General features: G+C 37.0%; 1 protein-coding gene across 3 annotated transcripts in view; it reads left to right on the plus strand.

The window, feature by feature from the left end:
- The window catches only part of hipk3b (homeodomain interacting protein kinase 3b), a 76,735-nt gene extending 59,943 nt beyond the window's left edge, over positions 1–16,792 (plus strand). For 2 of the 3 annotated variants that reach the window (XM_079826078.1, XM_079826079.1), the window contains exons 8-16: positions 2,526–2,643; positions 2,992–3,113; positions 4,668–4,786; positions 4,939–5,103; positions 5,977–6,270; positions 6,551–6,697; positions 7,694–7,923; positions 12,305–12,450; positions 15,187–16,792. In XM_079826078.1, the coding sequence (XP_079682204.1) occupies positions 2,526–2,643; positions 2,992–3,113; positions 4,668–4,786; positions 4,939–5,103; positions 5,977–6,270; positions 6,551–6,697; positions 7,694–7,923; positions 12,305–12,450; positions 15,187–15,663 (1,818 nt within the window). In that variant the 3' untranslated portion in view covers positions 15,664–16,792. The remainder of the gene's footprint in view (positions 1–2,525; positions 2,644–2,991; positions 3,114–4,667; positions 4,787–4,938; positions 5,104–5,976; positions 6,271–6,550; positions 6,698–7,693; positions 7,924–12,304; positions 12,451–15,186) is intronic. The other variant, XM_079826077.1, reaches the window with a different exon arrangement.
- The last annotated feature ends 587 nt before the right edge of the window (positions 16,793–17,379 follow it).

Below are 17,379 nucleotides of genomic sequence, written 5' to 3' on the forward strand. Positions count from 1 at the left end.
TGTGGCCAATATAAGCTTTCCTCCTAAAAACAGGCTGTCCGAAACAAGAATTTGTGCAAGCAATAAGTTAATATCTGTGTTTTTGTAGTTTTTTTTATTGCTGTCCATGTAAACGAGACTTGTCAGTTCTGCATTGTTGTCTTTCCTATATCTCACAAATTAAAACCCTTATTGGCGTTGTCACGGCAACATTGCTGACATCATGGCAACATGGAAAGGACATTCGGTTTCCAAGGAGAGACACGGCAGGATAACTTTCTACCCACACCAAACTGACCTAAGATAACACACAGATTGTTGAAATGCATTTTTGATTACCTTTTAAGCATGGTACTTTGTTTTTTTTTACAACATAATGTGGCCCTCGTTGACTTGTGTAACTTTCCGTTTTGAAAATTGATAAATTGAATTAAAAAGTAAATGCAGTCAGCTGTTCACAGTTAGCTGGAAAAGAAGAGCATTGTCTGTGTAGCCACTGAAGGAGTTGCCCTGGTCACGTTTACACTCTTTGATCACGTTCATGCTGCTAACACGATTTGTGTTATTCTGTACCCTGGAGTTATGACTATGTTGCTCAGGAGTATGTGAACTTTGATCCAAAGGCCTGTAAATGTGTATATGAATGAGATGTAATGTAATATAATATAAATCATTTATATTAAAATAATTATTTAAAGGTCCTGTTCTTCGTGATCCCATTTTTCAAACTTTAGTTAGTGTGTAATGTTGCTGTTAGAGCATAAATAATACCTGTAAAATTATAAAGCTCAAAGTTCAATGCCAAGCGAGATATTTTATTTAACAGAAGTTCCCTTTCAAAGCCTACAGCGAACGGCCGGTTTGGACTACATCCCTGTACATCCTGCTTTAATGACGTCAGTAGAACAGTTTATCGACTAACCACCGCCCACAAGAATACGCAAAAAAGGGGGCGTGGTCTTGTTGCTCTCCCACGTCGAGAAGAGGAAGTGTTGCATTCGTAGAGTGTGTTTGTCGCCATGTCGTCGAGACCGGTCGAGACGCTGTTATTTTCATCCCGGAGTCAAATCACCTTTGTTTGGCCTTCAGGGACGCTGTTCTTTGAGCACATGCATATCCCCGTTATGGTAAGGCTTGACCTTTCCGGGCAACGTGCGCTAAGCTGCTGTCGAATCCCAACACTGGAACCGCTGGCACAATCAGAACTCGTTACGTATTTCTGAAGGAGGGACTTCATAGAACAGGGAAATCCTCAAGCTGTTTTTAGGACAGTGAAAACAGCGGTATACAGATAAGTAAATTGTGGGAAAAAATACTGTGTTTTTTTACACTCGAAACATGAACACATGTTATATTGCACACTGTAAACAATCAAAGCTTCAAAAAAACAGGAAAAACGGGACCTTTAAGGCTAGACCCTACAGGTGAATAGGGTAAATGTGTTAACTAATAGATATCACCATCCTTTCCACAGTTGATTAATCACTCTACATTAAGTCAATTGTTTTGTATTACAAGTCTGAAATTATGCGTTTAAATATGCAGAGGCATGATCTAATTAAATCTGCAATAATTGGCATATGATTCCAGAACAGAAACTGTAACTTAGAGAAATTTCTATTAACAGCTATAAAAAAAATTGCCATCATTTTAGGAATAAAAAGTTGGTGTATAATATAAACTCCCCTCTGATAAAGTTGTATATAAGTGTTAAAGGGGAACAATTAAAAAAAAGAATTTTGAGAAAAAGTATTGTATTGTAATTGAAATCTATAGGCACAACTATATAAAGTGTTATAAAATAAACACTTATATGTGTATTTTAGTCTTCTTTCCACTAGTCTATACACTAAAAAAAGCAAAATAGACCAATATCTCAAAATTATCCAGTGCTTGAAAAAGTGTTTTTGACTGTTGTGTTATGCTTTAAATTTATAGCACAATAAAAATACATTATTAAAAATATCTCCATAATAACAAATGATCCTGTTCACAAGTTGTTTGTTTCTTTGTACATTAGTGACTGCTTGCAGCCATTTATAATTGTATGATTCTCTCATGATATTAAGAACCAAGCATGTAAACTTTTGTAGAAGACGATTTATGTAAATCTTAATATATTATTAGGTCTTGTAGCATAAACAAAAAAATGTCAAATAGCTTCATCAGAGCAATACTGATGTTCTGTCTATTAATGCCATGTCGCCCTCTATAGGACATTTAAAGGAAATTCACTTTAATGTGTGTCCACAGAAACATTTATCTTTTACTGCAACTTTATTGTGAGGGGGAAAAAAGCTAAAAAAAAACTATAGAATGAGTTTGCAGTTTATTTTACAGTATGTGCACTTTCAGTGTACTGAGTAATATAAAGTAACTACATTGGTTAAGGTTAGGTTGAGGATTAGTACATAGTTGTTACCCAGTTACTACATAGAATATACAAGTACATTCATAAGCGGAAGTAAAGTGCAACTGAATATGACACATTTAGTCCTTATTATTCATACTGTATGTTGTGATTTTTCTTTCTCTTCTTTCTGTAGGCTTTAGCCTCATCTGCCCCTTCAGTAATGCATCCTGGCATCCCTCTCCAGACAGGAAGTGCTCAATTTGGTGACTCTTTCCAGCAGGCGCTTATTCTCTGTCCACCAACCATACAAGGTACTTTACCTTCAGATTCAAGCTAGTGTTAGCTCAACCAAAATGTTTGTTAACAGTATAATGATACTATAATCGATTTCATTGATGTACTAATGTAGTTTTTTTTAATGTTTTACATTTATTTTTTCTGTGATCATTTCAATTTTTATAAATTTTTGTCTATATAATGTCTATATAGTTTTAGTTTCTAATTTGTTATTTTAGTACTTCAACTTAAACTTAACAGAAATTAGGAATGTTGTGGTTTTAAGATTTAAAAATATATACATATATTTTAGTTTATTTTTTGTCAAATAATGAACACATTATGGCTTTTGTTAACAATAATAACCCTGCCTCATGTCACAGGTCTCCCACCTAACCCAAATAAGCCAGCGGGATTCTCTGTGCGCATGGAGAGCACAGTACCACTGGTGACGCAAGCCTCTGCCATCCAGCCTTTACAAATCAGGCCAGGGCTCATTACACAGGTGAACGCAAATAGGGATTGACCGATAAACCATTCAAAACAAACGTTGCCGTCCACTGCCAGCATTTTTTATCATTTTCACACAAATTTTATGACCCCAGAATATTTTGTTGAATGAATATGCAATAAATCACAAGAAGGAACAGACTGTCTGCTTTTAAACAAAAGTTTTATTCTAGCTTCATGCATTATTTTTTTTATCAAAAAGCTGTGAAAATCACGTTTTTGTCAAAGACTACATATGGATTCAGAATGATGATCAAAACAGATGGAGCTATTCGAGTTCATCAAACACCTAATGCTTGCACAGTCCTATACCTCGTCCAGGGTCGACATTTCATTCAGTAACATTAGGCCGTTTTGAGAAGCGGTTTAAAGGGTTACTTCAGCGATTAGCATTAAGCTTTGTATCAGTAGAAACCCAGTAGTATATTCGAATGATCGTGCCCCCCCCCCCCCCCCCCCCCCACACACACACACACACACACATCCACATGAGCCAAAAATACATTTTCTGCCTTTTCTCAGTCTAGAAGGCATCAACTTCTAAAATAATTTCACATTTCTACTACATAAATGACCCAATTTAAATACAAATTCATGTTTCCAGCGGGAAGTATCCATTTAATGTTGATGATCACATTATTTTATTTTATGATTGCATATAATGAGATCGCTTTTTTCTGCATCATCCTTTCCCTGTGTTTTTATCAGGGGAGAGTGTTTTGAACAATGAAAATTCTGTGTTTGATGGGGAAGCGTTGTCTCACAAATAACAGAAAAATCTATGTTTGTTGGGGATATGTTAATCAGTTGCTTTTATATCTGGCTCACAGGAAAAGTAACTTATTTAATGTATTTTTATATGCATTTTGTTGGCATGGTTACTGGACTCACAACTAATATTTGTCAATGTATTAAAGGGTTCACCCAAAAAGGAAAATTCTGTCATTAATTACTCACCCTTGTGTCGTTCCAAACCTGTAAGACTTTCTTTTGTCTTTGGAACACAAATGAATATCTCTTTAATTAAATATTAGAGCTTTCTGTCCCTTCTTTTACTGCTACACAACTTTCAAGCCCCAGAAAGTTCGTAAAGACATCATCAAAGTAATCCATGTGACTTGTGGTTTAACTTCAAATTCGCATTCACGCAACAACTTCTGCACTCGCGTCAACACAACACATGTGTCGTGGTGCTCTTGTGAACACGTATTTTCTATTTAAAGTGGTAAAAAAAACAGACCACTCGCGTCACTTCATAAAATTTAGGTTTCTTTACTATTTTTCTGAGGCTGTCAATGAAGGGACAGAGAGCTCTAAGATTTCATTAAAAAGATCTTAAAAAGAAATTGTGTTTCAAAGAGGAACGAAAGTCTTACGGGTTTGGAACGACATAAAGGTGAGTAATTAATGACAGATTTTTAAAAATATTTTTGGATGAACTAACCCTTTAATCTTTTAAATACAACTATAAGGTGGAAACATGGACACCTTTTGAGTTCCTTTATCCTTGTCAGGAAGTTAGCATGTCTTGTTTTTTCTTTTTCTACAGCAGGCGTGGTCAAATCGTGCCCAGCAGATCCTGGTGCCCACCTGGCCTCAGGTGGCAACTTCAGCAACGACCTTGGCCTCAGACACAGTGGCAGGTCCACAGAGACTAGCAGAATGGGGGTGGGTGAAACAACCCTCTCTGTCTTTGTACTTGTGGCGCTATATTCATTTGTTCTGATGTTTAAACACGTTTCAGACTCTTGTGTGAGTCATCTGTCTTTATACACTTTCCTCCACACTGAAATGCTTTGTTTCTCTCCCATATTTTGCAGTAAAGTTCATTCCCATGGCAACCATTACAGCTCCATGATCCCCCATCAGCCGCTGTTAACAAACCCAATGGCCATGTCAGCTCACCAGCCTATCAGCATAGGGATAGCTCATGTGGTGTGGCCACAGCCAGCTGCTAACAAGAGAAATAAACCATCTTCAAACAGGTTAGTCCACATACCATATCTGGACATGCTGTCAGTGTGTGGTGGGCTAGGAGTACCACTTAAAGACAAAAAATTAAGGAACCGGTTATACATTTAATTAATTAAAAAAATAAAAATACAATAAATATGCAGTTAAATAAAAAAAAATTATGCTATTTTTATTTATTTACATATACATTTTTATCACCATTAATCAGTATTTTGGTAAATTATTTGGTTAAAGTGTTTGTTTTATATTATATTTATCACCGTTTAAAAGAAAGAAATGATTATCAATTTATTACACAATAAAAAAGTTGATCGGTAAATGGACATTGATAATGTTAAACCTAGTGTAAAACAAATGGCGGATGCAAATAATCGTGACTTTTACGGATTTAAAAATTAAGTAATTTGTTTTGAATTGGTAAAAAATCACTACAAATTGACCAATATTTCTTATTATTAGTCAATTTGTTAAGAAATATTTATTTTCAAATAAAAATAAATTAAACAAAAAAAATATCAATACATATTAATTTAATAAAATAAATAAAACAATATTTGTTTAAAAAATATTTTACTTTTAAAATACTACTTTTAAAATATAATTTTAAAGAGAATTTACTTTTGGTAAATGTTAGTGAAGATTTCAGGCCCAAAAACAGTTTATTGGTTATGTGTTTACTTTTTTATTTTCAAATTCATTTAATTGAAGTGACACACTTTGCATTCCATACTGGTGGATATGTCTTGATTAGATAGATCAAAAATTTGCCACGGTGCTTTGTTTGCTACAAGTGGTTATATCAGCAAGCTCAAAAGTAGTTGACATCGGTTATTACATTCTTGTCATTTAATTCCTATCTAATTCATTATTATCATCCCACGTAGAAGTAACAACTTCATGCACAGCACCAATTCCCATAACTCATCATGCCAGTCCCCAAAGATGGTAGACGGTGCCAAAAACACAGAGGAAGTGGCAGTGGATTGTGTAGTAGAGGCGGTGCCAGAGGAGGAACCTGCATGCTGTAAGGCAAAACAAGAGTACGAGGAATCGACTGTGCCTCAGAAGCAGAGACAGACCATTGTGATCGCTGACTCTCCGAGCCCTGCTGGCAGCGTCATCAGTATCAGCAGTGGTACAGATGAGGAGGGGCTGGGCACTCGGAAACATTCAATAGAGTGAGTTGACTCTCTAATATATGTCTGGAAGGTTTAGGAAGGATTGTTCAAGGGTTTGTTCAACCTAAGAAGAAAATAAAGAGGTGGGGTAATCTTTCCCTTTAGAACCTTTCAGCATGGCCTATGATACTGAACTGTTGTATTTGGAAAACCTGATCTGAATTTGATCAATTGAGGCTTCAATTTTTTCTAACACCAATCATTAGAGAGATTTTTGCAATGTAGCTGATAAATGGCTTGTAAAGGCAGTGTTAAAGAGAATGCACACACTGTGTTTCAGGTGCAAAGGTAGTCCGGAGTGTGAGGCATGTCAGAGCACACTCAATATGGAGCGCGTGTGTTCCCTGAGCAGTCCCGATTCAACCCTTAGTACCAGTTCATCGGCTTCAGAGCAGTCCAGCTCCTCCCCTTGCAAGAGACCCAACAGGTCCGTATTTCATGCACACATGTTTTCTAGCTGTCTGAATGACAGTTTTGAGCCCAAAGTATACTTCGGCCGTCCTGCACTGTCCTGTTTGATAAACCCGCACCCCTGACCCGTTATCCGACAGCAGCACTCATTTAATTCCGTACCCAACCCGCTTGACATAAAGACAGCAACCCGAATCGTACCCGCATTAAATCTACATCATATAGACCAAAAAAAGTTGTTCTTCTCATTTTTTATGCATTCTGAATTGATGCATTTAAGAAAAAACTGAATTTGAATTAATGTCTTTGAATTAATAATTCAAAGACAAAAAGGATGGGCGTCCGTCATGTAAACAATACAAAACTTTTCAAATTGGAAAATGAATTATACCTGGACCTGAGCAGCGAGTGATTTTTCTCTTTTGTTCTTTGATTAACATTAATGATTATTTGGCTGCTGTCACTTTAAGACCTGCCGCGCATGACGCTGATCTTTATTTAACTAATTTCAGACTGCTTACAAGGATACTTGACCAAACGAGCATTTTGGCATACATTTATTTATTTATTTTCCCAGTTGAGGATTCTTTTTCTTATTAACTAGGCCTTAGGCAAAAATGGCAATGAAAGAGACCAAAATGCCTCAAATATTTTAAAATGCCTTCATTTTTTCAATCAGTTATCTAACAGATCAATGATTCAGAATTTTTTCTAATTAATAGTGATTAAATATTTAACTTTACAACCTTTAAATACAAAATCACTAAATGTGACATGATATCCTTATTTTTGTGATAAGTAGATGCTGCTGACTAAATTAAACATGTTAAGAGGCCATGTGACAACAATATGTAGTGTTTTATAGAATGTTTGTTGCGTACTGTATAGTTTCAAATACTTGTTCTTTTTTGTTTTTAAATCAGTGCATAGTGTTCCATTCCGAGCAATGTTTATCAGGGAATATGTTCTTTGCTCTGTGTGTCAGAGAGTGATTGATTTGGTCTGTGTTCAGTATGTCAGATGATGAGCGTGAAAGTGGATGTGATACGGTGGACGGCTCGCCCGCGTCTGTGTCCTCCAGTCGAGCTGACAGCCCCTTCCTGGAGGCCACCTATATAAATGACAACAACCAGAACTGCAAAGCCAATGGAACTACAGAGACTGAGTCTGCCAAGCTGCCCATCCGCACCATGGTGGTGCCGCCCATGCGGGTTCAGAATAATGAGCTTATGGGCCGCACAGGTAACCAATCCCACCAAACCTTTCAAAATACATCACTGACAAACCGTTAAAATTCATATTGTATGAAAAGAATTATATAATAAAAAATAAAAAAGTTTGAATAACACACAACAAAAGTTGCAATCATATACAGACATAAACAATCATCATGGACAACAGCCGCCATTTGCAATTAAACGTTTGGACCAGAGCGCATTTGTTGTGTAACAATGCTTGTCAGTTCTTTGTGAACTGGAGATGAGAAGGAGCTTACTGAAGCCACAAGGCCATCCTACCAACAATTATGTATATCAGAGATTCAATCAAAATCCCTTTGACCTAAAATATCTAATGTTAATATTTCTATAATTTAATAACACATTTGCATGGTCGTGGTTCTCTCAGCTAATGGTCACATGACATATTTTTTTATTTTATTTTATTTTTTATTTTTGATATTTTTTAGCAAGTGATTTTTTTTTTTTTTTTTTTTTTTTTTTAATCTTTTTTACTTTTTTAATTGTACATTGTGATTTAATTCATTGTTAGCTTTTCATCAAGTTTGGTAATTTCTGATGTATATAATGCTGATGACTGATAATGGGGGGATTTCTTTTAAATGTAGTTTTTACTGTTGGTCGGACCCAATTCTTTAAAGCTGCAGTCCTTAAGTTTTGCCATCTCTGTTTGGAACCTGCAATTGCAGTTATTTGCTGAGTTATTATCTGTACGCGAGTTGTGTGTCGGCGCGGATGAATCTAATGTTTTGAGTAGGCCTGTCGCGATTGGTCGCGATTGATCGCGACGCCAGTTTTGCAGATTTTTGGGTTTGAAGGGTAAAAAATATGTAAAAATGCACGTCCTGGCGAGTATTCAGGTAAACGCAGTTGGATATGTCTTTAGTGAACGTATACAGAGTTGAATGAGAAATTGGGTGTTACAATGAATTTGGTCCGTGCAGCTCTTAAAGGGCTGGACCTAATATTCTGTGTGAAGCAGGGCTGGACCTAATATTCTGTGTGTAGCAGGCCAGGGCAGGAACCTGGCAGGAACAGGCCGGCCAAGTGAGTTTTTAGGGGTTTTTAAACCTAAAACAATGATAAAACAATGAAAAGTAAGTTCTGTCATATTATTCAATTACTTTTACAGTTTTTTGCCATGGTATCGATTCAGTATCGGTATTGAGGTATTTTAGTCTGGTATCGTATCGAAGTCATAATTTTGGTATCTAACAACACTAATCTATATAAAAAGTATTTGCTGATATTCTCTTTTTTTATGTTGGGTTACAAATTTTTTGCTTTTTACATTTTTACTCTTTTAGTTTTACATTTTGTCAAGGGCTTGTTTACATTTATAAGTTTTTTTTTAATAGCAGGGCTCCAGACTAACTTTTTTCACTAGGAACACAGTGGCCCCCAACTGAAAATTTTAGGGGCACAACCAGAGGGGTGCACACCGCAAATCAACATTCTAACCAAATCTACTAATTTCCACTGTATTACTAATAGGGATCGGTATCGTTAAGGTTTTAATGGTATTACTACTCTTACCGATACTGCTTATCGATCCGGTACTTTAACAGTATTCTTACCGGTTCTTTTTATTATACTTTATATTTTTTTTATAAAAATAAAAAAAAACATAATTAAGAACATAATTAACATGGCTTTATAATCTGAAAAGTAAAATATCTATAGCAAAAGAAACCGCAAAGGTTGAACAAAAATATAAAACATCTATTTGTAAATGGACCAGTGTGCAGGCATTCGGAAGGTCTGCTAACATTAATATTACAGTAAAGACAAACCTACAAAGAAATCTAATAAACTAATGAAATGTAAAATAACACTGCATAGTTTTCACTGTATAAATTGATAGATTAATGCTTATAAAAGCTGAAGTTATTAATTCAAGAGATGTGAATATTTTCTATTTGCCTTTTGTTCGATTCGAATTAATGGCTCAATGGTCAGCAGGTTTATTAGACGCTGCCCCTTTAAGACCGATCGAATTCAGAACTAATAATATCATATTCTCCTATTTCTCCAAACTATTTACGCCCATTTAAGATATAAACTGTTAAAATAACTACTCTCCAATCCGGTCATTTTGACACCGGCTATTTGTTGTTTATTTGATGGTTTAGACGCGCACACGAAGCCTAAAATATTAAGTACAAGTCAGTCCATTTCGCAGCACACACACATAAGCCGCCTTGAAGTTGGAAACAGCGTCTCTTGCGTGGATGATTGTGCATTTAATAGCTCTTTATTATCAAACACATCCCGCAGTTTAGCAACAGTAGAGACTGCAGTTTACAACAATCACTGAATCTGACGTTTAGTTTAGGTTTAAGGAGAAATGACAACTCAGCTGTGAAGGGAAGGATGAGCTCGACTGAACACGGCTATATGAATCTTTTTATAATTCTTTGAAGCCAAAAACGAAAATAAAATTAGATTAATATCACAGCACATCCCTAAGTTTAAGCAGTCTAAACTTTTGTTTAGTTCTTGGCCATCGTCACTCATTAAAGCTGACTGTGGTGTTGTGTTCGCTGGAGCTCCACGTGAGAGAGAGAGACAGAGAGAGAGAGAGAGAGAGAGAGAGCTTTCTCTCTCTTCTGGATTGCGAATGGCAAAAATGCATCACGGACAAATGGTTTAATATTATCTCAAATAGAAACGGCTGGCAAAGATAGAATTTGCCAGACCTAACGTCTATCAATTATAATTAGTAGCGTATTTTCTTAATTTCTCCAGTACCGACAGCAGGCGCATTTACTGGTCGCACATGTGCGACTGGATGTAAAATTCAGTCGCACACTCTCAAATTTTAGTCGCAAAATGCGACCATTTAGTCGCAAAATGCGACCATTTAGTCGCACTCTGGAGCCCTGTATAGTACACTATTCAAGTCAAGTCAAACTTATTTAAATAGCGCTTTTAACAATGCAGATTGTTTCAAAGCAGCTTTACAGTGTTAAACAGGAAAATAATGCAACATAATTTTATTCAGCCGTATAGCCATTCTGGAGAAAACGGTTATGTCATCAGTTCATTTCAATTATCATACAGTGACAGTGTGGGCTTTAGATCAGTAATTTAGTTTATATGGTTAATTTAGTTTAATAATTAGATTTATTTTGATATTTAGTTGAAAAATGTAGTGTCCCAACTGAGCACGCCAAGTCAGAGGCAACAGTGGCAAGGAAACCAAAATCCCATCAGGTGACCTAATGGAGAAAAATAAACCTTGGGAGAAACCAGGCTCAGTCGGGGTGCCATTTCTCCTCTGGCCAATTAACAAGCAGTGTATGATTGAAGGCCAACGTTGCAAGTTAAACTAAATGTTTTTAAGTAAAATTTTTGAAAATTATTGTGATAAATTAGTTGATAGATGAATCGATATAAAAATAGTCGTTAGTGGCAGCCCTAGTTTTGAGGAGTGTGTGCGCTTTGCTGTCAGACACCTCACTGGTCTGGATACTGTACTTCAGAATCCCAGATTCTATGTCTTGGAGTATAACTTAAATAAGAATTTTCACCGGAAAATGGCATCTGAACAAGAACATTACAATGAAGTGATTTAAATCTACCAATCGCTCATATAACATCAAACCATGCAAATTATTATTATTGTAATACTTTGTTCTCAAATTGTTAATGTTAACAGCATTAGCATTGCGTGACCTAAGTGTATTTAGTGTTTATTAGCGTTACCTGTAGATTTCAATTTCCGTACAGTCTAATCTTTTGCTTTTGACTACGGGTGAATCTCCAGTTGTCACTGACGTCATTTGGGCCTTTCTGGATTACAATCTGCCATAAAAAATTATACGTTTAATTACTCCAGCTGCTGTGAGAAAATGATCCACTGAAGAACATGCGGTCCGCTCCTCATATGTGATACCATTAGCCGGACTCTATCTTTATGTATACAGATGTAATGGCGCAAAGACATGCTTGAATTTCCCGCGGAAATCCACTATACCACTCTAATTATAAAACATTATTACAAGCTTACCGTTGGAATGGGGCTAAGGTAAGGAGATAGTTTTGAATACTGGCTTGTTGTGTACTTGCTCAAATTGATTTTGGATCATTTTTACCCCCAAAAAATTACGGACTGCAGCTTTAAATAGGAATCAGCTTAGTTTCAAATTCAACTTCTCTTTTTAAATACTAGGTTTAGTCCAAGCTAATGCCTCTAATGTAAATATAAGAAAACAGTGCAAGTTTGATTCGTTGATGTGGTTTCTTTTTTCTACATGAACTTTAGTCATTTTGCCATCTGTTGTTCTGGATCCCTTTTGCTTAAAGTGTAAACGTATCTAGTGTTATTTTATGAGGCTTTCAAGGAGTGATGGCTAAGTTTGCCGATCTTTCTTCCATTGTAGTTCTAGAACCATCATGCCCACCCAAAGGCCGCAGTGGTTCCAACAGACAGCCGCCCTACTCAACATTACTGGTGAATCGCCAACAGAAGACCGCACCGGCTTTCCCGCCCCTGCAGCCCTCTCAACAGCAGCTCTCCTTTGGACAGGTCAGTTTCTCCTCCCCTCCTTCTAAACCTGCTGCACTTGTTATTGTATTGGTTGCTGTATAGTCAGATGTTATATTTAGATACTACTGCTATGTACTAATGCAAATAATACATGTAAAAAAATTTATGAAAAAGAAGCTGCGATGTCTGTATCCTATCAGACATGAAGCTTTTTGACATGGAGCAGAATTTTGCCACAGTTTACCACCACAATTATTTTAAGTAGAATCAATGTAAAAAATGTGAAAAAATAGAGATTGTTTTTTAAAAATATATATATTGTGCATTTTATAAATTAGCTTCATTTTCAAATTTATTTTGAAAAAGTTTAATATTTATTAAAGGGGTCATGACATGGATTTTTTATTTTTATATTAATATGTTCCTTGAGGTTCACTTTTAATAATAATAATAATAACGTTTTTGCACACAAAGTTAAAAATAAACCATCCATTTGTTCCTGACGCTGGTGTCCTTCTGAAGGCTGTACTTACACTAACTAACACGCTGTTTGAACGGGCATCTGTATACCGTATCCACTGTAGACAGCATCACTGATTATAATGATTATATTTGCTTTTGATGCGACTCAGTGCTTGTGTCCGGTGTAAACGGGAGTCAGCATTATGTATAATAATGTAAAAAGATTAGTTGATGCCTTACTCTACAGCAGTGTTTCTCAAACTTTTTCTGCCATTCCCCACTTTGGAGCCCCAGCACGTAAATTCATCAGTTTCTCCCAAACTACATGTAAGGGGCCGGTGAACTGGGAGAAGAATAAAGTAAACTTTATAGTTACTTACACAATAGCCCCATTTCATACAGCAATACTGGTAAATTACCGTAAAATTACCGGAATTACTTTACCGGTAAATATAAAAATGTGCTGTTCACACAAGCGACGGTGTTCCGGCTTTTTACGGGTAAGAAACCATTCACACAGCAGCAGCAAAGTACTGGTAAATTCTGTGATGTCAGTCATTGTAAATTATCTTTAAACGCCACGCTGTTGTCTTCATTCGCAGGAGAAGCACTTTTTCTGTTCAATTTGACAACTTTGCGGCAAAACGTGACAGATCTACAATATTAGCCTAATATCAGTTCACACATAGGCTTATCGCCGTGTAAGTTGTAGTGGGAGATTTACAACAAGCTACCAAACAATATTCACTAACATATCGGACTCGAGGAAAAATACATTGGTTATCATGTTTTGTCATTGCTAATTTATTAATAACTCAGCGTTGTCTGTATTAAAGAGAGAAGAACCACTTAATCAGATGTTTAAAGTGAATAAATAGGCTTAACTGTAGTTCCACAACTACTGAATAACTTTCTCTCCCACCGGACTTGTGTGTGTAAGTTAGGTCCGCGGTTGACCAATCCACTGTGAGGCAAGAGAGGGGGGACTCAAAATGTCTCTGAACTTAAAACTGATTTTTTTCTTCATTTGTGTTTGTATTGTTTTACTACTTAAACAATGATTTTAAGTATTTATCTTTATACTATTCAAAATACACAATGTGGTTTTTAATTATATTTTTAGGGGAGGGAAACCCTCAGATGGGGTGGGTCCTGACCCCCCCTTTGCTTTACACCTATGAATAGTATCCAACTGCAGAGACACGCGCTGATGAATGGGTCTTGAGAGCAACACGCAGTTTTGTGTGTGAAAGGGGTTATTGAAAAAAGAAAAAGCGAGACGTGGCGCAGTGGTCAAAGATAATGATTCAGTGCATATTTAAATAGAAAATCTATTAAAAAGCTTACCGTACACAGCGCGGAGTAATCACGTCAAGTCTTTATGATTGGCGTCTGCACGTTCTCTCTTTGAATTTAAATAATTTACCGGTAATTTAACAGTAAAGATTGTATGTGTGAAAGGGGCTTATGTGTATCTGATATGAATAAAACACGTCTGTAAATTATATTTGAATGGATTGTTATTGCTGCTTCCACAGACACACACCATTGTGTATTTTACAAACTCTAGATGTAGTGTTTTACTAGAACTTATGTGTATTTTTAAATGTTTGAAAACTAAAATAAACATTATGTGGTTGAAAACACTGCATGATATATGTCAAGCGCTGAGCGTGTCCACCTCTGGCTAAGCGTCAGCCAAAGCACGAAAACACAGTTTGAATCTGGCAGTTATGTCACGTCACTGAACATTTTAAATCCCATATGTGGTACAGTACTCTCAGGGGCACAGAAATAAAAATCCCATATGTGGGACCGCTCAAAATGTTAATAGAGATGGGCACAATAATGACCAAATTTCCTCCCGTTTGTCGCACGCCACTTGACATGTCTTGATTCCCCACCAGTGGGGCACGCAACACACTTTGAGAGACGCTGCTCTACAGGCAGTCATATGCAAATGTATTTGCACGTGTGACATCACAAATCCCACAATATTCAAACAAGCCATTTTTGGAGCTTGGTTACATTTTTGTGCTTTTTTCTACTGGTGTTTTAAAGCTATGACACTTGCAGGATGTTTCAATGATACAATGACGTCTTATATCTACAACGATGTTGTCTCTCATGTCATGACTTCTTTAAAACTAAATATTGTGGGCCATTTATCAGTTCTCTGCTATAACAAAAATAATTATTGGCTGATTGGCTTCCATATTGGTGTGCGTCCCTACAACGACTGAGTCAGTCTTAGTTATGATTTGATTGCCATTTTGTTCTTTCTTGGAATAAACTGATTGGTTCATGCTTTAGGTCCAGCATTATGGCTCATCCCACCAGGAGTGGAACGGCAACTACAGCCACCGGCGCCCTCAAGCGTTCATCCCGCCCACCATACATGGCCACACCTTCACTCTGCCTCACGGTAGTCCCACCCACACAGCCCACCCTCCTCAATCGCACCTGGGCATCCACCCTCACACCCAGCCAGCTTTACTTTCCTACCCCCATTCAGGCCCCCTGGTTACAAATGCCCCCATGGCCCACCTCTTGGCTTCACCTGGGTCCACAAGGAATCATGTCTTTCAACCGACATATGGCCTTTCCCATCCGGCGGGCCACCTCGTGCACCAGGTCACTGTGGGGCTCAACCGCCTCTTGCCCTCTCCCACCCTCCACCCTCAAGGCCAATTCAAGCCCCTGTTCCCGCCACACTCCTTCATCGCATCACCCGCATACGCAGGCTTCCCCCTCAGTCCCACCAAACTAAACCAATACCCGTACATCTGAGACACGCTCTGCAACCCTATGGCAGGAGTAGCGCCAGGCTGTCTGCGGAAACCACAAACCCCCTGGTTCTCGCACCCAAAGCCATGGCACAAGAGAGAAAGAAAGCAGTTTCTCCGAATCACATAGACTTGAGTGCAATTAAAATGAGCTTTAAAAAGGAAACGTTTGGAAAGTCTTTAGCATGTAGATAAAGAAAGCGCACGGTTGAGAAGCAAGAGATTGGATAAATAATAAAAAAAAAAACTGTTTTGCACATTTGATCACCTTATCGGATTTTCAGATCTTCAGATTTGAGCGCTCCTCTAATGAATATCAACAATGGTGTCCAAAATCATGTGATCGTCAACTTATTTTTATACATTGCCTTTACCTTGTGTACAACAGCCCAGTATGTTTTTCACAACTGATAAAATGTGTCCACTTTCTGTGTTTTCTTGCGTTCCAAGTATTTGTATTCTGTGCGTCTTTGGTGTCGTTTGGAATGGAGTCTCTTAAAAGAGTCGTTCGTCACATTCTGCATGTGTTGCATGATGTTGATCAGAGAGAAGCCTATAGGGGCTCTTTGTGTCGAGAGGCTCGCTGCATTGTTGTCCCCAGCCATAGTGCCTTATATATATCGGCAGTTGTTTGTGTTCTACTACACTCTCTCTGTGTGTATATACAATGTGTTTGTGTTCGTGTCCTGGACTGCAGCACTTGCAATTCAAATCAGTCCGTTCATTCTTTGTGTGTGTGTGTGTGTGTAATGGTTATACACACTGGTGTATTATTTCATGCATAGATAGGCATCAATGTACTGCATTGCACAAACTGCAGTCCTTATTTTTGGATCCAATGTATATTTGGGATGTAGTGAGTTACTTTTCGTTACTTCATTGGAGAACGGCATGCTTTTGCTGCTGCGAATGCTTGCTGTTGATTTTGTTTTAATCTCATTTTTTGTCGTTACCTTGAATTCACTAGTTGTGTAGAGAACTCTTTAAATTTCTATTCAGAAAAATCTACAAATCTAACAGTATTTGTACTGTTTAGTAAAACTGCAATACAATCTATATATAGTTAAAGGTTTGTTTTTCTTTTTGTCTGTGTATTTAGTTCTTTGGGTTTGTGTGTGTTTGTGTTTTGTGTGGTGGGCATGGCTTTGACTAGATGAAGACACAAATGCAACTATCGGTCTTTGATTCAGGGTCATGGATTCATCTTAGCCTGAGCAGACCATGCAGTATTTGATGTATAGACACATATTAGTATATATATATATATAAATAATAGAGCTAGTTTTTTAGTGCTGAAGCTTGACATGGTTTAAGGTGTGCAATTCTCATTTATGCATGTGTGAATTGATTTTTTTTTTTCTTAATTATACCATTATATCATATGTTGAAAGCTTGTTGTTGTCAACTGCATTTTATACATTCCGTCAGGGAGAATAAATATAGTGTGTGTGTGTGTGTGTGTGTGTGTGTGTATATATGTATATATACATGTATATGTATATGTATATATATATATATATATATATATTAGTGTGTGCATTTTTGTTTTCAGTTTGTTCTGCTTGGTTTGTGTTTTTGCCTCTTAAATGAAGTTTGCTTGTGCACCACCAAAGACTGTAATTTGAAGTCTCTGTTCCAGAACCTAGCGATATTTCAATGCATCGTAGTTAAACTCCCGATGCAAAGGCTGTCAGAGTTTCTCTCAAATAGAAAGAATCAT

The sequence above is a fragment of the Gobio gobio genome, assembly GCF_949357685.1.
Source record: "Gobio gobio genome assembly, chromosome: 9".
NCBI lineage: Eukaryota > Metazoa > Chordata > Actinopteri > Cypriniformes > Gobionidae > Gobio > Gobio gobio.